Below are 24,419 nucleotides of genomic sequence, written 5' to 3' on the forward strand. Positions count from 1 at the left end.
AGGTGAAGGAAGTGATAGTTGGAGAACTAGAAACATTGAATCATGTTCTAACAGTTAAATAGCAAGATACTAATAATAAGCTACAAAAAGCTTGTAAAACATTTATAAGTGTAAGTTTTTTTTTAATATAACAAAATATCTCATATTATAATTTTCTAATTCAATTCGAAAGGTTATATATATTCAGTAAGATGTTGGAAAAATATTCAAACTGCATATGATATAATAAACTCATCTTCTATGACGTGTTGACTTAACATAATGAAAGCTGCAAACAAAACATGAAGAATAACACAAACATTTACAACATACCTCTTTCATAAAAAAAATATATCTTGACAATAACATACAACTTTTGTCAACAACAACATACTTTAACAACAACATACAACTTTTATCAACAAAAACAAAATCGTCAATAATGTATAACTTTTATCAACAACAATATACCTTAACAACAACATACAACTTTTATCAACAACAACATACAACTTTTATCAACAATGACATACCTTAAAAACGACATACAACATAGCTCAACAAAAACATTATCATATCCCAACAACATACAAATTTTATTAAAAACAACATACCTTAACAACAAAATGCAACATAGCTCAACAAAAACATTAATATATCCCAAAAAACATTAAAAATATCATAATACATAACATAAAAGGTGGAAACGTCTCACGTACCTGAAATGTGAAGAGGAAGTGAAAGAAATGAGTTTTTTGTAACATATTTCTTTGATCCATAAGAGTTGAAGAAAATGTGTTGGAGTTTTGTGAAGAAATGGTATGCAACTCTTTAGGGAGATTAGGATAAGGCGTGAGAGATATGTTATGGCTTTGTTTTATGAGAGAGACGGTTGTTCTGTCCTGAACGGGAGAACTTTTGTTTATATATAGGTTATACTTATCACCATGGTTGATAAAACGACCATGATAAAATGTAGGTATGTATATAAGTTATACTTATCACCATGGTTGATAAAACGACCATGATAAAATGTAGGTATATTTCACAACGCTTTCTATTTTAGACGATGGTGAAAGATATTTAATTTTAATATAAATATAAGATTATAAGTGACACGCCAATTTGTAACCAAAAAAAAGGAAAAACTGCTTATGTTGGGATTTAAAGCCTGTCACTCCAGATAATTTTCACTATGCTTGTTCGCTTTGACTGTGGTGAAATGTCTTTTAGTAAATAACAAAAAAACGCCTCAAATGATTTATTATTATGGTTGACTAAATGGTCATAGTAAGATGATGCTACGAAATATATATTTTATAGTAGTGTCTATTTGACTTTTACATTGTAGATTAATGTCACTTACTCTCTCAAATTCGAAGATCTCGCAATATCACTTCCTTTCAAGTCTCCTTATCGTGTGAAAATTGTTCATTTAAATGATATTAGCATCATTTCTAATTCCAAGTGTTCCTTTAAACAATACTTCAAGTGGTTTCTTACTTTAGCCAACATGTTACCATTTTGCCTTTGTCTTCTTACTAAAACAGGGTCAAGTTGGTTTATTAAAAATTCCAATGTTTAAGTACTCACACTCAAGCAAGGTATACCTATATCAGGAGTGATTTTTTATTGGTCGAATGTTCTCGTCGTGTTTTATTAAGAGAGAAACTAGATTGTTATCTTATACGCCTCAACTAAGCATGACAACATAACCCATATCCGCGGGTACCCACCCGAACCCGCCCCGAACTTGATGGGGGAAAACCCGTTTTGACTGGGTTTGGATTCGAGTTTGAGTTTTTCCGATTATAAAATATGGAGACGGGTCGGGTAATGGGGACACTAGTACCCACCCCCAACCCTCCCCCGAACCCGTCCCGTTTATTTCGTTATGTACATTATTATTTATTTTTGATAATTTAGAATATTAAATATATGGTCAATATTTTGATATTTTAATTTTAATTTATTATTTAAAATATTTGAAATGTATGTATGAAATTTTTTTAGATTATTTTATTTTATCATTTGTAATATAATTTTATTTTGGAAAAAATAAATATTTCTATTAAAAAAATTAATTTCACTAAATGAGTGGTGACGGGGTGGGGATACCCGAACCCAATCCGAACTCGATTGGGACGGGTTTGGATTTTTATTCTCCATCCCCGTTTGGGTTTGGGGCGGGGAACGGGGATTGTTTGGGGATTCGGGTTTGGTTTTGGGGGAGGTAAACACCGTCCCCGACCTACCCCGTTGCCATGCCTAGCCTCAACTAGTGTCTAGGTAATTTAATTTTGCTTAAATGCTTCCTTCTTCGATAATGCTTAAATGATTCCTTCTTAGCGTTAATGTCATTACTTTCCTTGAAGATCTTCTTTCTTCATCTAGTGTTTTGGACTATTCCAATGATCAAGATTCTCACGGTAGTGACATTTCTAAATCTTATGAGGTCACTTATGAGTTTCTATTGCAGGAACTTTAAGACATGATTTTTTAGAATGAATTGTTTAAGCATTCTTAAGTAATTTTGCCTTCTTAAGTTGTTGTTGATTCGTTTAAGCTCAAATTGTAGTCACCTCAACAACTTGAGGGTTTCATATTTATAATTGGTCAAAGTTACCTAGAGATAAGAGGATCCAAATCCACACCTTTAGGAAGAAGTAATACATTAGGGTTATTTTAATGTATACTTATCCTTATCAGTTTTTAATTACTTTTACAATATGTTTGGATATTTTATTTTTTTTCAAATTGTGTCCATCTATGAATAAGGTTCTATTATTCGATCGTATATATCAAAATAAGTAAAGGTTATTTGAAAATACTTCTTCGACAATAAAAGGCTCGTTCCAATTGGAAGATCAATTTATCAAGCCTTGAGATTTGATATTTGTTGATAAAATTGTTTTCTTCATTATAAAGTAGTGTAATTTTACATGTATCATGTTCCAATAAGTTATCCTGTTGTCACATATATGTTTGATGATGAAAATAATAAGCTTTTTGTTGTTATCATGATTCGGGTACACCTCTTTTTAATCACGCTGGTCACTTCAAAGTTGTAGGTCTATAAATAGTGTGGTTCTATATGTTATACAAGTTAAAGATTTCTAAAAACTTTGATGATGACAATTGAAGAATGAAAATTTAAACCATAAGTATCATCTCTTAAGAAGTAAATTAAAAGCAAAGTATCCATGATTCTCTATAAAGAGCTAAAAAGAGTCAAATCAATCAAACAAAAGGAACTGAAGATGTGAAATTTTGCTTGATCCTACTATTAGTATTTTAATCTTGTATTTGATTAGTTGAATGTAATTTAAGAAAATGTAACTCTTAAAGTACTAAGACGATGCACACACAGTAAAAAAAAATTAAATCTTCATATTTTTCTCATATGTTCTCAAAACCAATCTTGGCAAGTATTTAATCGATTAATAAGCAATTCTAGTAAATTAGGAAAGTTAAACTCTATGTATAATCTATTAGAGATTTCATCTCATTTATTAAGGAGTGAGTTCGACTCATAATCAATTAGGAAGTCTTTTAATTGATTAAGATACGAAGCAGGCAAAGTTTCCTTTTTGACTTATTCTAATCGATTAGCTTATCATTTCTAATCAATTAGAAAGTGTCTAAGCCCATAAATTGTTTTCTTTTTTAGCTAATTTGTTACCTATATAAAGGAGTTCTTTTCTAACTTTGTAAAGTACGATTTTCTAAACTATATACTCTCTTATATCACTTGCTCTCCTTTAGTTATCAATTTTATTCACTAGAAATTGCCTCAATGGTGAAAGAGAAAATAGTTTAATTTGAGAGTTATGTTTTTGTGTAATTGTGCTTAATTTATTTATTCAAGATCTTAGTACTCTTGTGCTTTTGTAATAGACTTGAAGGTTACAAGTTAAACTTGTAAAAACCATGGTGTATGGTTGTTGGGTTGAGTATGTATAAAAGTTCAAGCAGTTGATAATGGAAATTTAAAGAGAAAACTCTTGAGAACTAGAGTAGATTATGTGGTTTAAGGTCGAACAAAGATAATTTATTGGTGTGATCACTCTAAACTCTATATTTTTTTTTTGTCTTTTATCTTTTTCACTTATTAATCATTGCTTCTACCAGCTTATTAAAATCAATCATTTTTCTTAAAAGAATTTGAAAACCAAATATCACAATTCATCTCTCTCACATTCTTGTGTTTAGAGTCGCTTCTTCAACAAATATGATGCATCAAATTTCTATGATATCAACTGGGTTTTCGCCTGTAAGATTCAAATGTTTCCTTGAAAATTATTTGGTTATCTATGGACCTCCTACTTTCAGTGGTTACCGTATTCGAAAACGCTTATCTCCCTTATACCATTTTTTATTAGGTCATTTAAAGGAAATGGTAGGTGTTTTTCCCTTTGAGGCAAGTGATTTCTTGTATTCTAGAGGGTTAATAACGTCTTCTTGGTTTATATAACTTTCTTCAATAGTCTTATACGCGAAAACAATTTCCTTTTTTGTTAAATGCTTCCTTGATACTCTTATGTTTGAAAAGCTTATTTCTCTATAGTCTTTTGAAATTTTGTGCAACAGCTTTATCAAGCATCAAATTGAAACGGGGAGACAACTTGACCACATTTTTGGCGTTGTATTTCTTCTAAAGGAAGTCCAACAACGTTTCATCATTCTTAGGATACACCTTACCAAAATATTCTTCTTCCAATTTCTCCATCATACTTAGGATACACCTTACCTAAAGATTCTTCTTCCAACTTCTCCATCATAGTGTCAATCGTTAATGCATTGGGCTTGTCATTAAACAAAATCCCGTTGTATTTTCTTTTGGATCATGTCCCTAAAATGAATATATTAATTTGTGTAATTACCAAAAGTATTTTGCACTTTATAGTGCTTTCTCCCTCTTATATGTTTTGAATAATAAATTTTATGGCCATCACTTAATAGTAATGTTGATCTTTCAACATAATATCAAAATTTTGATTGGCCTTACCAATATCAAATTCATACTTTCATTTAGTAATGTTTGAATTGTTATTCGAATATATAGGTTTACAACTTTGGTATTTATAGAACAGTTTTGTTATTCTTACCCTTGAAGCATACACTACACCCACTACGCCAAATAAGGGAAAAGAGGGTGCTTTTTTTGGCCTATAACAGCGCTTTAAAGCGCCCTCTAATCTGGCGCTGGCATAGGTAAAGACAGCGCTTTTTTTCCTGGTGAAAGCGCTCTCTAAAGTGGCTCTTTAAGCCCTTTAAGGGCCACTTTAGAGGACGCTTTTTAAAGAAAGCGCCCTCTAAAGTGGAAACATTTAAGGGTTTAGAGGGCGCTTTTACTGGAAAGCGCCCTCTAAAGTGGAAACTTTTAAGGGTTTAGAGGGCGCTTTTACTGGAAAGCGCCCTCTAAAGTGGAAATTTAAAGGGTTTAGAGGGCGCTTATTTTGGGAAGCGCCCTCTAAAGTGGGTGGTTATTTAAAAAAAAAAATTTAAAAAGCGCTATATTTTTTTATTTATTTTAGACAACCTGTATATTGAAGCAGTACACCCAAAACTATATAATTTGAAGCCCTTTTTCACACATTGCATTCAACAAGCCTTATATACAACAATCCATACATATACAACAATCCACTGATATATAATCGTTTAACTTCTAAAGATTCTAAATATACAACCAATTCATAACTTAAAAAGAAATAAAACTAAGTAGCAAAAGCATCTCTGAGATGTATGTTTTTTTTGCTAGCAGCAGTCTTCTTAGCAACAACCTCTTTTTGTTCAATATCAATAGCATGAACCTAAAATATCATAAAATTAGTTAGGTGAAGTATAAGATCAAGAATTAACATTTTCTATGCATAAATATCATATAATTGTGTTTATACCTTTTTTTTTATGCAACTGACTCGATTTGCTGCGTAATCCCCTTATATTTTTGGTCCCTTATCTTTTGAAGATAGAATTGATATTTGTTTAGATGGACATGTTCCATTGTCGTAGAGGGATACTTTCAAATATCCAGCATCATCATCTACGCGAATGAGGCTTGACGACAATGGAACATCTCCATCTAAACAAATATCAATTGATACTTTCAAGTATCCCTTGCCCCTTGCACGAATGATTGACTTCATAATAGCCATTTTACCTGTAATAAAGAAAACAATTAAAATCAGATGACAAATATAAAAACAATTAAAATCATAAAAGTCATTTTACCTGTAATAAAGAAAACAATTAAAATCATTTGACTTGTACCTTTTTCACTAAGTTCTCTTTCTTTTCTTGGTTGGAATATGTTCTACATGTCTCTTAACAACACGGACGGTTGGATTGATCCAAATACCCTCATTATGATCATTTCTAATATATGAATCATTTGATATAATATTCTCATCTTGATCATTTCTGGTAAACGATTCAATCTCAACATCAATATCACCTTGATCTCCAGTGTTTTCATCAATTACTTTGTTGGAAAAAAGAACTATAGACCATTTCGTACTTTTCGGATCATTGACATAGAACACTTGTCTAGCTTGAGAGGCTAGAATAAAAGACTCATCTTTGTATCCCACCCTATTAAGATCCACTTGCAAAAATCCTGACTTATCCATTCGAATGCCGTTATTATTTTCAACCCACTTGCAACCAAATATAGGAATCTAAAACTTCTCATAATCAAACACCCAAATGCGCTCGATAACACCAAAATACGACAGATTTGCAAATTTGGGGTTTAAGTCCTTCACACTTAATATGTGCATTGCTTCAGCTACCACGGTGACACCACTATTCTGCATAGTACTTTTATCATCTTGTTCTTTGGTATAAAATGTGTATCCATTAATCGCGTATGCGCTATAAGAAAAAACATGGAAACTTGGACCATATGCTAAGCATCTCAACCTTTCTGTTATTGAAGCGGGATCTGAATAATACTTTGAATAAATATGATCCTTAAACCAAGGTATAAAACATCGATTGTGCTTTCGTACTATCCAATTTTCATTTCTATTGGGATTTAAACCTCGGAGAACATCCTTGTGAATTTCAACATACGGCTCAACCTCATTCTCATTGTGCAGAACATACAAATGCACTTGATCCCGTTCGACCCTTGATACTGCCACGATTTTATTTCCAATTATATTTTTTCCTTCTTTCTTTTCGACAAGCTGAGACTTGGGGAGTCCGATTGACTGAACATTAGACAAATATTCAGTACAAAACTCAATCGCTTCTTCAACAATGTATCTTTCAACCATACAACCTTCTGGTCGACTTCGGTTCTTCACGTACCCTTTTAATATTTTCATATAACGTTCAACAGGGTACATCCATCTCATATAGGTTGGTCCACACAATTGTGTCTCTTTCACAAGATGAACAACTAGATGTACCATTATGTCAAAAAATGATGGAGGAAAAAACATTTCAAGCTCACACAAAGTAATAACGATTTCTTTTTGCAACATTGGTAAGATCGCAGGATTGATCACCTTACTGCAAATTGACTTGAAGAAAGAACACAACTTAGTTATAGAGCTTCTTACTTTTTCTGGAAGAATAGAACGTATACCTATTGGGAGAAAATGTTCCATTATAACATGGCAATCATGGGTCTTTAAACTCTTTAACTTGAGGTCTTTCATAGACACAAGTCTTCTAATATCTGAAGAGTACCCTTCTGGAACTTTAACTTCACTTAGAAACTTACACAATGTTTTTTTCTCCTTTCTAGATAGAGTATAAGCAGCAGGCGGTAGATATGTTCGTTTTCCTTTCTTCAAGGGTCCTAATTCAGTTCTTATTCCCATCGCTATCAAGTCCTTTCTTTCCTTAAGGCCATCCTTAGACTTTCCTTGTATATTGAGTAACGTGCCAATAACACTTTCAAATACATTTTTTTCAATATGCATAACATCAAGAAAATGTCTCACATACAAGGACTTCCAATACGGCAATTCAAAAAAAACTGACCTCTTCTTCCACCCACTTTTGACAAGTGTCTGGGCAAAAGGCTTGCCAAACTGAGTATCCAAATCTTTCACCTTTTCAAAAATTTGATCACCCGTCAATATAGGTGGAGCTCTGCCTTGTTCTGTCTCTCCATTGAACGCCTTTCTCCATCCACGGTAGTGATGATTTGAATTTAAGAATCTCCAATGTCCGAGAAAGACATTCTTCTGACCAAACTCCAAGCGCTTCCAATCTGTTTTATCTTCACAAATAGGACACGCACATTGACCTTTTATGCTATACCCTGATAGATTTCCGTATGCTGGAAAATCATTAATTGTGCCAAACAACATCGCCCTCAAGTTGAAACTTTCTTTCCTATATCCATCATAAACCTCCACACCGGTCTCCCACAAAATCTTTAAATCTTCGATTAAGGGCTTCAAGTACACGTCTATGCCATTCCCTGGTTGTTTAGGTCTAGAAATCAACATAGCCAACATCATGTACTTACGCTTCATACGTAGCCATGGAGGTAGGTTATAAATCATAATAATCACAGGCCATGTACTGTGTGAGATACTCTGGATACCGTGTGGGTTCATTCCATCAGTAGATAATGCCAAGCGAAGGTTTCTTGATTCTTCTCCAAATTCAGGATAATCATTATCAATTTTCAACCACTGTGGTGAATCTGCCGGATGTCGATACTTTCCATCTATAATTCTTTCATCTGCATGCCAGGTCAAGTGTCTTGAATCGGTTTCACTACGAAACATGCGTCTAAATCTTGGAATAACAGGAAAATACCACAAGACTTTTGCTGGAGACAACTTGTTCTTATATCGCGAGACACCGTATTTAGGACACTCATTTAACGATGCATACTCATTTCGAAACAAAACGCAATCGTTTGGACATGCATGTATCTTATCATAGCTCATGCCAATAGAGCACAACATCTTTTTGGTCTCATATGTTCGATTGGGAAGAACATTATCCTCAGGAAGCATATCTTTCAAAAGGGCTAATAACTCTGTGAAACTTTTATCCGACCATCCATTGCCCGCCTTTAAGTTGTACAACTTTAATACCGCAGACAATCTTGTGAATTTAGTGCAACCATCATACAAAGGTTTCTCTGCATCACTTACCAACCTCTCAAACATTTCGGGACAATCCTTAAGATCTCCTTCAAGTGCTTCTGCAATCTCTTCAACTTGATCACAATCGTATGTATCTGCGCCACTATAGTTTGAGGCATAGGTCGTACTATCCCCCGGTTCAACATTCTCGTTACTTTTCTCACCATGCAAATTCCAACATGTATAACTTCGATCAATTCCATGCCTCATTAGATGCGATGTCAACTGAACTGCGTCAACCCGTTTCCCATAACAACAACCCAAGCAAGGACATATCATTCTACTGGGGTCTTCGGCGTGCGCAACGGCAAACTTAACGAATTCTGATACCCCATTCTCGTACTCTCTCGACAATCGATTGGAAGACATCCATGTATTATCCATTACTAATTAGAATAAACAAAAAACAATTTCAGAAGAGAAACCAAAAATGGGATGAGACAAAACAATTTCGCTTTATTGAGTTAGTCTCTGTGCAGGGCATTCATGTCTCCATTTACTCTATCAAATAACATCCATACCTAAACTTCTTAAGTTACTAGCTACGCTATGTACGCTAAGTTACTAGAATCAAAGGTTTCTAATGTCTCTATAATGCAACCATAACCGAACCCTAACAACAGTCTTTGAATGTGATTCATAGCGATATCAAATTCAGCAATTTAAAAACCAACCGTCAATTGCCTAATAAACCCAAACTATTTAAATGACTATGAATATTGAAACTTTACAGGTCGAAACAAACGTAGCATAGACAACAATAACATAAAACTGAAATGGGGCAAAGCTAAAACAAAGCAATAGTGCAAGTAATAATGTTGCTAGAATAAATACACTCATAAGCTGCATCGTGTACCTTTGATTGGTAGAAGGAGGAAACGTCGTAGATCTAACAGAGGTGAAAGGAGAACGCCTTAGAAGTAGCGAAAATCGTAGCAGTGAGAACCCTAACGTGAAAAAGAACGAAAATAACAGAGAGTGAAATAACAAAACGCGCAGTATGTTATAATTTTAATGTTTACTAAAGGGGACCTTAGAGGGCGCTTGTGGAAAAAAAGCGCCCTCTAAAGGGGGCCTAAGAGGGCGCTTATGAAAGCGCTCTCTAAGGCTTTCCAGAAGCGCTTTATAAACTGGAAATGCACATGGACTTATAACAGCGCTTTATTAAAAGCGCCCTCTAAGGGTAACCTTAGAGGACGCTTTCTAAAAAGCGTCATGTATTGTTGTACCGGATGAACAATATCATTCTACTACTTAAAATAATAACATATGACCACCACTTTTTGTTTATCTCTGTGTTATAATATGTGGGTCATATTCACTATCACTAGTTGTTTCTCTCTCCTAACAACAACCACATATCAGCAGCCACTGTATCCATTTCTTCTTCTTCTTCTTCTTTCTCTTTCCGCACCATTTCTCATCTCTTCTTCAACTGTTATTTTCTTTACATCTACAACCATACCCAATCAAATACATAGTTTATCAAGAAAAAAGAAATTTATTTAGAATCATTATGTGATGAAGATGAAGATTTAACTGAGTAAGTTTCTAGATATCATTATAGATTCATCCAATAATATCAATGTTCTTCTTTTGGATCATATGTTTGTTCACGATTGTTCATATGTTTCTAGATTTAACACAATATTAACCAACTTTGTTTACTGTTATAGATTTCATATGTTTATTCACGTTTGTTCATTAACCATGTTCTAAACAACATTCATCTACTTTGCTCACACCGTTAACCATGTTTATTTACTGTGAAACGATTTCATATATTTACTCATGTTGGTTCGTTAACCATTTTGGGAACTGTATTAACCAATTTATGTCACACCAATAACCAACTTTATAATAAAAAATGTTATAAACCTGCTCACATGTCTGAGCGTTTATTAACCAAGTTATACACAACATCTATTTATATATATTAAATCCAATGCTTCAAATTATATTGAGACACTTAACATAGTCTTCTTAAAAAATAATCAACATCATCCTATTAGCTTATGTGTACATCTTTTACTAAACCACCAACCAAAACACCATTATTTATCAACATCCATTTTTTTAACTCTTAAAGTACCAAAACAGTCACCACTATTAACAATAATATTAATACAAATAATAAATAAGAGAATATTTAAAAGAGAGATTTTGATCTAATTAATTAATTAATTTTTTTCAATGTTATTATATTATTTTATTCTTAAAATCTTCGAACAATATTCTTTTTTTGTTACTATCAGCAAAGTTTCTAATAACCAATTTAGTAATACTTTTGATAAAAAACGAAGTATTCAAATTTTATATAAAGTAACTATAATTTTATTCTTATTCTATTTATTTTGTTGAAAATTGTGTTTTAATTTTTAATATTATCATTATTATATTGTATATTAGTTACAATTTATTTTTGGTATAAATATTAGTTACAAGTTTTTAGTTATATTCTTTTAATTATTATAAAAATTAATGTTTAGGAAAGGAAGAGTTTTATGAAATGGTGAATGTAATGGAATTTTAAATTATAAATTTAGTCACACGGATATAAATTAATTTTAATAGATTTTGTTTCAGTTATAAACTCAATCAAAATATATGTGATGTTTGATTTTCTCCAATAATATTATTTTATTATTCTTAAACGATCAATTTGTTTCACTTTTTTTCTTTAAATAGATATAACTTCCTCTCACTTTCTCCCTCACACGTATCTTTTAGAACTTGATGCATAACCAGGCAAAAAATGAGATGAATGAGTGAACTACTCAACATCGATTATAAAAATTTATTTTTCTATCTTAATATAATCCAAAAGCTCTTTGGAAGGTAAATAGATAAATTCCTCTCACTTTCTCCCTCACACATATCTTTTAGAACTTGATGCATAACCACACAAAAAATGAGATGAATGAGTGAAATATTCAATACCGATTCAAAAAACAATTTGATTTTTTTATCTAATCCAAAAGCTCTCAGAAGGTTTCATCTTTTTGTTTTACATCTATTCAAATCAAATTTTTGTCCATATTTTTTCCTATAAATTTTAATTTTTTTGTTTGGTCATATTCAAATTCATTTCATAAATATTATTTTTATCATGTTTAAATTTATTTCATACTCATATTTATATTGTCTAACATAATTTTTAATTATTATTTTGCAGGTTTTGCAATTTGAGTGAGAGTTCAATCGGCCCCAACTCCTACGAACAACAATCTTAGAACGAAAACTGAAATACACATCTCTTACAATCATTTGAAGCATCACAATTTTAGAAAATGCAATACATATGCTTTCGTTCAGATATTTTTATTTTTTGTATTGATTTTTATTTTATTTTTTTGGTTTAATTTCATTCCTCTTTCTTCATAATTCTAGAATTGTAGTATTTATGCTTTCTTTCGGATATAAATTCTTATTTATTTTATTAGTATAAATTCTAATTATTATCTTAATTATATTTTATACTTAGAATTATTTTGATATATGTTGTTTACTGTCTTTGTAATAAAGATGCACATAAATTTACATGTCTTCAATTTAAAAGTTCACATAAATTTATGGGTCTTCAATTTAAAAGTTTATCGTCTCTATGAATAATAATCATTTAGATCATCAAATTTTTTGAACTATAATACACATGTTTTCATCCAGATATAACCATACCAATTAGATTATTATTTTTTGTTTAGTTTTCTTCTTTCTCTTACTATCTCTTTCGAATATAACCATACCAACAACTAGTAAAGGACCCGTACGTTCGCACGGATCGCGCAAGTGCAATAATTTATTTTTAAAAAATTAAAATATAATATATTTTTTGTTTATATATATATATATATATATATATATATATATATATATATATATATATATATATATATATATATATATATATATATATATATAGTTGGATCAACGTACACAAATTTATTGCATAAGAGCTTTTTTAATGTAATGGATGTTAAATGATCAATAAATGGGTTCAAAAAATTTCCACAAATAACTTTTTCCAGTTTGGGACATAATAAAGTAAAACATTATTAATTTATAGTAATATAATTTGCTTAATTTTTTTGTATACTATATTAAGGAAATAATCAAAAAATATAATACAAAAATATTTTTACAATTTATTGATATATTGATATATAATAAATATTCCATTGTTAATGTTATGAATAAACATTTCATTTATCATTGAGATTTTGGACATAAGAAATAAAACTATATTTATTTAGTAATTGATGAAATTTTCCAATCTGTTACTAATTTGAGGTATAAAAGCGCAAATATTAACCTTCATAATAAATGATTATTTAACCAAAATACATAAACCATGTAAAAGAAATACCAGAACCTCATTTGTTTTAAAATATAGTAATGAATACTACCAAATGTATTTTGATATATTTGAATCAATTTTTTAATTATATTTTATATAATATATAGTGGGATTTAGTGGGGCCCATTTTCTTAGCCCAATTTAATTATTTACAATCATTTTCTTGTACAACTAAATGTATAAAGAATTGATATTCTTATTGATTTATTACAAATCATGCATAACATTAATTATCTTACGGCTGAATTATTTTAATACTCCACTGACCTAACCAATAGAAAGGAGGCAGTGGACATAATTATTCATTTCAACCCCCAATTATATTTTGGCAAATAAATAATTTAAATATGTTGAGTTATAATACTATATATGATGACGTGAGATTGGTAAAAAGTATAGTTGCATGCTTAACTTAATCATTTCAAACAAACAATGTAGATTTTCCATTACTAATCAAAAGACAATTCACTGTACATGATAATTATACCTTGTTTTTTTTATAAATCCTTAATTCAGTTGAATGCAAGATTCAAACATTGCTCCAACATTTCTGAACTACCTGCAATTTTAACATATGTATTAGACTTTGAAAAAAATTGTAAAAAAATGTGTTTCTATGTGTTTTCTATAATTAGTTTTGAAGGATTTCATAATAAATTTTTATGTAATTGTTTTTTTAATTTCTAACACCATTAGGCATGCTGAAACCAAACATGACATGCAATAATCTATTTATAATTTAGTCGTATACACATATTTCATAAGATGATAACGTATTTTGTTATCAATCTAAAATACTTATTAACATTTGAAGATATGATACTCATATAAATTTTGTAGTTGAAAGAACACACAAAACACAATGTTCAACATAACAACATAGAATTTTGAATAATTTCACACACATGAATTAAATACTCATTATCATCCTTTAAACCATACATGAAATATAAATGTCAATTGTAATCCCACAAAATAATCACTTCAAAAAAGTAAGAACACATCCTACAACCAAAACATATCATGTTCTTAACAACTTCATACTTAAACTCATTATGGTGCTAAAAAGTTCATAAAATATATTTCAATATCAAATTTCCGAAAATTCTAATTAAGAAGATGGTTCTATCTTTAATTTCTTGGATGGTTTGGTGCCTGATAATTGCGTAGCGCCAGACGCTTCAAAATCAACTTCTTCACCCTTGTCAGCAATTACAACATCCTTAGCCGGAGTCATTAGAATGATTGATTCTGGATCATTTTCACCAGATGCAGATAATGTTTGCTTGCAATATAAAAAATTAATTGTCAGATATAAAATGAATTATAATAATACAATATTTATCATAGAAAATTATTATGTTAACAAATGAAGATACTTACTTCGGAAGTTTCCAAATTTTCTTTGTTAGGGACCAACTTTGCATATTCAGTTTTAGACTGATTCTGCACATTGAAATATCGAATATTTATTATACTTGTCAAATATTTAAATAATACATGAATTAAGTGAATATTATACGTCTTCTACTATGTAGTCATTTTCAATCTCTTTAACAAAGGCTTCATCATCACAAAGCTTCCAAACAGACGCTTGGGAAAACGTTGGTTGCACCTTAACTCTAAAAGCCATTTTCTTATTCAACGGCATTTCAAACTCATCAGGATAAACCATTGGATCATCTTCTCCATTCTAATGGAAAAATAAAATATCAACCATGAGTGATAATCTGAACTTTACAACTCGATAAACTATTAACATTTTAACTTATGTATAACAATGTACCTCCACCATAGAGTTATGCATAAATTCAGCAGTCATTCCAAGTATAGCAGCACATTCGGAATCGCAGAATACAAATTGATATTTTGATTCACCATTGCTAACATATATCTCAATCTTGTACCTATAGTATTTTAAACGAAGAAAATAATATGATTAATAACAAATCCATTACCAAATTTATTTGCAATTCATCTAGATTATATGTACCTTGGTATAGGCTGTTCGACTTTTTGCCCACATGAACATTCATAAGCTTTTTCAGGATTAGGTGCCTTCGAAGAACACCTTGTGCAGCCATAATAAAACCATCCATACTTTGAGGCAGCAAATTTCAATGTGGTTGCTACAGTAACACATAAAGTTTCCTAAAAGCAAATAAAAAATGATATTAATTTCAAAAAGCAAACAATATAATTGTAATAGTAAAGATAAATTCGGCTCTATAGTATTCAACTTACATATTTGATTTTGCAGAACTGACTTAAGGACATACATTTCGCATTATGAATAAACCTTTCTACTGGCGAATACTAAGAACCACCAGACCAATTAGAAAGAGATTTTGCAGATTGAGTAGGCTTCTCCTTCTGTTCATTAGTAGGCAGCCTATAGAAATAAGATTGTTTTTGAAATTAAAAATTATGTATAATAATCTGAATATAAATAAATAAATAAAATCCATACTTGGACATAAAATCTTGAATTTCAGGGATGTCTTCATTTATCAACAATTTGGAACCACTCCATGCATTTGACACTGTAAATTGTATAATTAATATAAAAATTATTGAACGTATAATGAAAAATACAAATCAGTTATGTATTTATAAAGTCTGATAGTGTAATACCTTGGCCATCTTTTACCATTGCATGAGTGAGCAGAATTACAATAGCTCCATTGTTTTTAGGATCATTGTAGTAAGCCAAAAATTTTGATCCATAGATTTCCCATAAATTGCAATTTATGCAATTACCCCTATTTTGCAATATAAATAAACAATATTATATGATGGGATTTAGTGATGCAAAATATATAAATTTATCAAACACATAAGTTATGAAAACAATGCGCATTACTTCAAATCTTTCAGCACAACAGAAACAACAACTTTCTTCCCCGGAGTGTTGGATTGGATATGGTTTATCTCACTAACATCACCAATAATATCTACATTAAAGTAAGGTTCATTATTGAATGTGTTTGCAAATATATAAGTTATATAAGTTATAAAAGAATTTAAATTACCTTCCAGTCTATCGGTTTTGCATTTGCCTTGAAGTATCTCACCAAAATCTTTAAAGAAATATCCTTTAGGTGGAATATTTTGAAGTTCCATTGCCTTCATTGTGATAAGAATATTTTTAAAATTTAAATAGTATATTTATTATTTGATTTGATTTGATTTAATTGAGATCCAAACTCTATAAATTAAAATCGCGCAATATTATTATAAATAGTAAATAAATATCGTATAGTGATGGTTAAGAAATGTATATAAAAGATATATAAATTAAATAGTCTTTCCCCGTCAGAAATGTATATTTTAATTTAAAAAATTAATGAAATAATTAAATAGTCATCTACATGTGGATTCCCATGGATCGCGAAAATATCTTTATAAATAGTAAATAAATATAATATAGTAATGGATAAGAAAATTCATAAAAGATATACAAATTAAGTAATCTCGGTCCGTAGGGCATGTCTATTTTAATAGAAAAAATAAATAAAATAATAGAAAATCAAGTAGTCTCGGCCCGGAGGGCATTTATATTTTAAGTTGTCTTGATTCATAGAAAATATATAAAATAAATTTTTTATTGTGATATGAGTTTATAAGTTTTATGCTAGAAAACATACATGTCAAACATATAAATTAATATTAGATAATGAGGTTGTTTGATTATGTTATATTTTTTAGATTTTAAAAATAAAAATAAAAATTAATATTTAAGACGTATTTTTCACACAATAACTAATGATTTTAAAAAGTATGTATCACAAAACTTATTTGATAGATTATTTTAAGAATATGGTTTATAAACTAAATATAAAAAATATGAAAAACAAAAATTAAATTCTATTTAATTGATGGATATGTGATAGTGGAAATGATGTAGGCTTAGGCATTTATTATATATTTATGTTATAAAGCATAAAATGATAGATTCATTTGGCAATAGTACTAATATGATTTTATAATTGGTATTAAATAAAAAATATATCAATTAATGGAATCGAAATTGAAATTAAAGTTATTTATAATATTTAAAAATTGATATGATATTATAGTTGTTATTTTTCTAAAATTTAAACAATTAAGGGAATCACAACCACCTGTGTTCACACGGGTCAAGTAATATGAAGAGTAATATTAATATATAATTTTTTTTGACAAAAAAACAATAGGTAAGACAGACAAAATACTAAAAGTATTATTATTTTAAATAAATTATGCAATGAACTACAAATAAATAATTAATAAAGTTTGAATAAAATTTTGAACAAATAAATTTTGAACATTAATTCACATTCTTTTGGTGATGTTTTTAATTCATCACTGAGAAATTTTTGTTCTTCAGAAAAAATTTGTGTATTTATCAATCATAATCGTCCTATATTTTTTTTTTTATAAAATGGATATTTGTAGTATTTTTTCGTGATTGTCTTATATATTTTTTCGTGATTGTCTCATGTTTTTTAGCATGATTTTTTTATGTATTTATCAATCATAATTTTTGTTTTTCATTAAAAAAAAGTTTATGTATTTATCTATGATAATTGTCTCATTTATACCAAATATTTCAATTATATGTATAGTAAATAAGATTTGTTAATATCATAATTATTAAAATTGTGATTTTGTAATATTAATAAATCTACAAAAATTAAGTTGTAGAGACCGATAGAGGATGTCTATTTTAGTAGAAAAAATAAATTAAATAATAGAAATTAAATAGTCTCGACCCAATAAACATATATATTTTTTAATTTGTCTTGGCCTATAGTAAATGTATAAAATTAGACCTTGAAAACTAAGTTTAAATATAATATTATTGTATATTATTGAATTTGTCAATATCCCTAATATGAAGTAACTATATTGTAGTATAAATATAAAGAATGCTAAAATAAAATAAAAATGTAAAAATTATTAAATAAGATACTTTAAGATTATAAATATATATAAACTAGTATAAATAAATAATTTTATATCATAATTGTATAAAATAGTACTAACGTGGATTAAAAAAATTAAGTTTAAATATAGCATTAATTCTAATTATTATCTTAATTATATTTTATACTTAGAATTATTTTGATATATGTTGTTTACTGTCTTTGTAATAAAGATGCACATAAATTTACATGTCTTCAATTTAAAAGTTCACATAAATTTATGGGTCTTCAATTTAAAAGTTTATCGTCTCTATGAATAATAATCATTTAGATCATCAAATTTTTTGAACTATAATACACATGTTTTCATCCAGATATAACCATACCAATTAGATTATTATTTTTTGTTTAGTTTTCTTCTTTCTCTTACTATCTCTTTCGAATATAACCATACCAATAATATTTAATTTCCATTTAATTGTTACGAAGTTATTCTTTGGTTTAATTTCCTTTCCTCAATTTCAAAATATTTTTGTGGTTTAGCTATATGGAATAGTTGATGTTTTTATTCTTTATAAAAAATATTTTATTCGTTAGGCAAACTATTTCTAACAATGCTATAATTAGTGCATATAGATAATATTTAATTTTTATTTCTAACAATACTATAATTAGTGCATATAGATAATATTTAATTTTTGTTTCAATTGTTATGAAGTTTTATTTTTTATTTCTTTCTAATTGTGGCCAGTAATAATCTATGATTCTACCTTCATATTTAATCATTAATGACTTATTAAAAAATTAAAGTTCATTTCTCACTATTTTAATTATTCATCAATTCAAATTCTGACTCTAAATAAAACGAAAATTCCATTTTACAATATTAGTGACATTATCTACCAATCAAAATTTTAATTTTGTAGTTAGTATCTCAATTTTTCACTAATTACTAATTATCTATCAATCTAAATCCTCAACCTATTTAAGGACTATTAGAAATTTTGAAATTATATTTCTTACTTATTATTGATAATAATTATCTACAATTCCAATTTCTAACTCAACAATTAATATAATATTAAAAAATTTGAAAGTGTTTTTTTCATTATATTTTAGTATAATTATTATGGCTTTGTAATTGCGAATCAATCAATTATTCTCTTTGAATAAAAATAAATTAAACTAAATTATAAATTTAACCATAAAATTATTCTATTATCTAATACTCAATCATTAAAATCATTAAATTTTTAAGATACAAGATAAAATTTAGTATAATTATTATATTATTTACAATTACATCGGTCTTTTTTATTACGCCTTAAAATTTAAGTTATTCTCAAATGTCCTAATAAACTCATATAATAGTTATTCAAATAAATTCACTAAAAAAAATTCTATCATAATAATAAATTGTTTTTCTCTATTACTCTTAAAATTCAACTTTTTTTCAAATATGTATTTATAAAACTACATATAATAATTATTCAAATATAATTATTTAAAAATTACTCAATAAAAACAATCTAAAATTTTGATGAAGTTTAAAATTTCATATAAAATGACATTAATATATTATAGATCAATCGCGCAACGCGCGGGTTATTTACTAGTTAACCATAATTTTGAATGCTATTAAGTATTAACCAACGTTGTTATAAATTTATATTATACATAACATTGAAATTTTTTGTACAGTTTTTGTGTCACAATGGACAGTTCAAGCCTTTTTATAGAATGTGGTAGTAGTCAAGGGGAAGATGTAGAAGTTGATCCCGGTGATTGTGATGGTGATGATGATGACTCACTTTGGGTTCCTGCAATTGGGATGTGTTTTTCTTGTCTAGAGGAAGTTAAAACATATTATCAAGAGTATACTTTAAAAAAGGGGTTTGGATGGAGGATTAGATCATCGAAAAAAGCGGTTTGGATGGAGGATTAGATCATTTAAATAGTATATTTATTATTTGATTTGATTTCATTTAATTGAGATCCAAATAACATATAATTATCCTTTATAACATATTTTATAAATTCATTCTGTATATTTAAAATATAGTCTAATTTCTTCATGATCATAAATATTTAAAGAAAAATTCATTGAAATAAAAAATCAATAATAAATCAAAAGTTGAAATAAATGCTAATGACACAACATATATTTAAAATTTTATTTGATATATTTTTATATAATAAATAAATTAGTAATAAGTAAATGAATAATCAAATAGAATAGAATTTTAAGATGTTATTCTATATTTTTATTTACTGTAAACAGTTTTATTGCTTTTGATTTTAATACATTTTTATTATAATTCGGTATACAGAATGTACGTATTTACTATAATTATTCTGTTGAAAGGATAAAATATGTTAGTACAAAGATAACAGTGGTATAAGATTCAATATGCCAGCGTGTTATTGCAAAATTACATCTATGTAAAATTCAATTAATAATAGATTGACATTGGAATGACCCTATATTATTGTTCATAATAAGTAACCGATTTTAATTTATAGAGTTTGGATCTCAATTAAATTAAATCAAATCAAATAATAAATATACTGTTTAAATTTTAAAAATATTCTTATCATATATGGCGGGTAAATATCAATAATAATAATAATAATAATAATTAATTGGTAGATAAATTAACAATAATATTAAATTACTCAATTAATATTAATCAACTATATTAAATAGTTATTTTTAATTTAAAGTTATAATTTAATAACATATAATTATACAATCAAAACGATGTTATATATGTGTAACATCAAAGGTTGGATCCTTTTCAGCATTTCGCCACACACCTCTATCAAATTTATATACTCTTCTTTTTCCAGGTTATTAGTTTTGTAATTTTATAATCATCTAAATTTGCAGTTACATTAATTTTTGAATTTTTTCCAGTGAAAATGAGTAGAAATGTTGATTCTGTGAAGTATTAAAATAATTCAGCCGTAAGATAATTAATGTTATGCATGATTTGTAATAAATCAATAAGAATATCAATTCTTTATACATTTAGTTGTACAAGAAAATGATTGTAAATAATTAAAGTGGGCTAAGAAAATAGGCTCCACTAAATCCCACTATATATTATATAAAATATAATTAAAAAATTGATTCAAATATATCAAAATACATTAAAAGAGAATTTTTAATTGGGTAAGGTGATGTATGATATGAGTAATTTCCAATGGGTGAATTATTTTATGGATTTGGGATAAAAAGAGAATTTTGAAATCTTGAATTATGGTGTGGATTTGGAATAAGAGGTGGATTTCCAAAATATGGGGTGTTTTGTTGATTTGGGATACAAAGAGGACTTCCATCATTTTGCATAAAATTGGAGCATGTGTTATGTTGATTGAGCTTCATTTTCAAATGAAATGTGTACACACAAAAATTAAAATTAAATAAAATAAATTGGTCAAATTTAGACTAGATGTGAGTGAAAAATATGATAAAATAAATTACCTATTTATACTACTAAAAAATATTACCGTTATTTTATTGTTGTTGCAATCTTATCATTCCAAAATGAAATCAATATCCTGAAATCAAATTAGTTATTATTGTAGTTTTTTAAGGTTGCGGACAGGTTTTGAATCATCACTTCCTAAAAGGTTGCGGGCAGGTTTTGTATAAACCCAGTTTTTTAAGGACCAAAGAATTGTACGAAGTTAAATCATTTTTGTTGCTGGACTTATTTCTCACAATTTTAACTAAAATTGTGAACCTTTTGTTTCAATATCTTTTGTTGCATTTAAACCTTACTGTATCAATTGTAATTAATTTCAACATTTGGTAGTATTCATTACTATATTTTAAAACAAATGAGGTTTTGGTATTTCTTTTACATGGTTTATGTATTTTGGTTAAATAATCATTTATTATGAAGGTTAATATTTGCGCTTTTATACCTCAAATTAGTAACAGATTGGAAAATTTCATCCATTACTAATAAATATATTTTTATTTCTTATGTCAAAATCTCAATGATAAATAGAATGTTTATTCATAACATTAACAATGGAATGTTTATTATATATCTATATCAATAAATTGTAAAAATATTTGTGTATTATATTTTTTGATTATTTCCTTAATATAGTATACAAAAAAATTAAGCAAATTATATTACTATAAATTAATAATGTTTTACTTTATTATGTCCCAAACTGGAAAAAGTTATTTGTGGAAAGTTTTTGAACCCATTTATTGATCATTTAACATCCATTACATTAAAAAAAACTCTTATCCAATAAATTTGTGTACGTTGATCCAACCATATATATATATATATATATATATATATATATATATATATATATATATATATATATATATATATATATATATTATATTTTAATTTTTTTAAAATTAATTATTGCACTTGCGCGACCCGTGCGAACGCACGGGTCCTTTACTAGTTATATTATTTACAATTACATCGGTCTTTTTTATTACGCCTTAAAATTTAAGTTATTCTCAAATGTCCTAATAAACTCATATAATAGTTATTCAAATAAATTCACTAAAAAAAATTCTATCATAATAATAAATTGTTTTTCTCTATTACTCTTAAAATTCAACTTTTTTTCAAATATGTATTTATAAAACTACATATAATAATTATTCAAATATAATTATTTAAAAATTACTCAATAAAAACAATCTAAAATTTTGATGAAGTTTAAAATTTCATATAAAATGACATTAATATATTATAGATCAATCGCGCAACGCGCGGGTTATTTACTAGTTAACCATAATTTTGAATGCTATTAAGTATTAACCAACATTGTTATAAATTTATATTATACATAACATTGAAATTTTTTGTACAGTTTTTGTGTCAAAATGGACAGTTCAAGCCTTTTTATAGAATGTGGTAGTAGTCAAGGGGAAGATGTAGAAGTTGATCCCGGTGATTGTGATGGTGATGATGATGACTCACTTTGGGTTCCTGCAATTGGGATGTGTTTTTCTTGTCTAGAGGAAGTTAAAACATATTATCAAGAGTATACTTTAAAAAAGGGGTTTGGATGGAGGATTAGATCATCAAAAAAAGAAGATGACGGGGAGGTTAACTACCTAATACTTTCATGTTCAAGAAAGGGCTCTAACATTTCAAAAATTTCATGCACGTTAAAGACACTACCATCTAGAGAGAGAAATTATCCTGCCAAGATTTGTATAAATTGAAACAAGATGGTTTGCGGTACATTACACAATTTGAACCTAACCATTCTCATGAGACTAGCCCTACAAAAGAAAGATTTTTCAAGGCTAATAAGAAAATAAACTTACATGTGAGGAGAACAATCCAAATCAATGATGATGCGGGAGTAAGGATCAACAAGACTTTTCAATCGCTTGTTAAAGATGCAAGAGAACATGAAAATATTCCTTTTTGTGAAAAAGATGTGAGGAATTATATTAACAAAGAGCATCGTGTGATTGGAAAAGAAGGTGATGGTAAGGCTTTGATTAGTTATTTTTGTAAAATGAGGGAACAAAATACAAATTTCTTCTATGACATAGATTTTGATGATGATTTTCATGTGAGGAATGTATTTTGGGTCGATACAAGAAGTAGAGCCGCTTACGAATATTTTGGAGATGTTGTAACTTTTTACACAACATACTTGACTAACAAGTATGACATGCCTTTTTCTACATTCGTGGGTGTGAATCACCATGGTCAATCAACATTACTTGGTTGTGGACTACTATCAAGTGAAGACACAGATTCTTTTGTATGGCTATTTAAGTTATGACTTCGTCGTATGCTAGAAAAAGCACTTTTGGGTATTGTGACCGATCAATGTAAGGCTACGAAAAATGCTATTGAGTTAGTCTTCCCTACAACTCGTCATAGATGGTGTTTATGGCATATAATGAAGAGAAAAAAATCTAGAAAACCTTAGTGGATATGGTGAATACGAAAGGATCAAGTATGCAATGAAAGAAGCAGTCTATGATACATTTACAACAACTAGTTCTGAACAAAAATGGTGTTCGTTCATAGAAAATTT

At 28.3% G+C, this 24,419-nt stretch overlaps 1 protein-coding gene across 1 annotated transcript; it reads left to right on the forward strand.

The window, feature by feature from the left end:
• Positions 1-20,082: 20,082 nt before the first annotated feature.
• Positions 20,083-24,161, forward strand: LOC127136060 (protein FAR-RED IMPAIRED RESPONSE 1-like). Its single transcript, XM_051062666.1, has 4 exons — positions 20,083-20,203; positions 21,259-21,316; positions 23,229-23,466; positions 23,550-24,161. Exons 1-4 carry the CDS (start codon positions 20,083-20,085, stop codon positions 24,159-24,161), a joined length of 1,029 nt encoding a protein of 342 aa, XP_050918623.1.
• The last annotated feature ends 258 nt before the right edge of the window (positions 24,162-24,419 follow it).

The sequence above is a fragment of the Lathyrus oleraceus genome, chromosome 4 (assembly GCF_024323335.1).
Source record: "Lathyrus oleraceus cultivar Zhongwan6 chromosome 4, CAAS_Psat_ZW6_1.0, whole genome shotgun sequence".
Classification (NCBI taxonomy): Eukaryota; Viridiplantae; Streptophyta; class Magnoliopsida; order Fabales; family Fabaceae; genus Lathyrus; species Lathyrus oleraceus.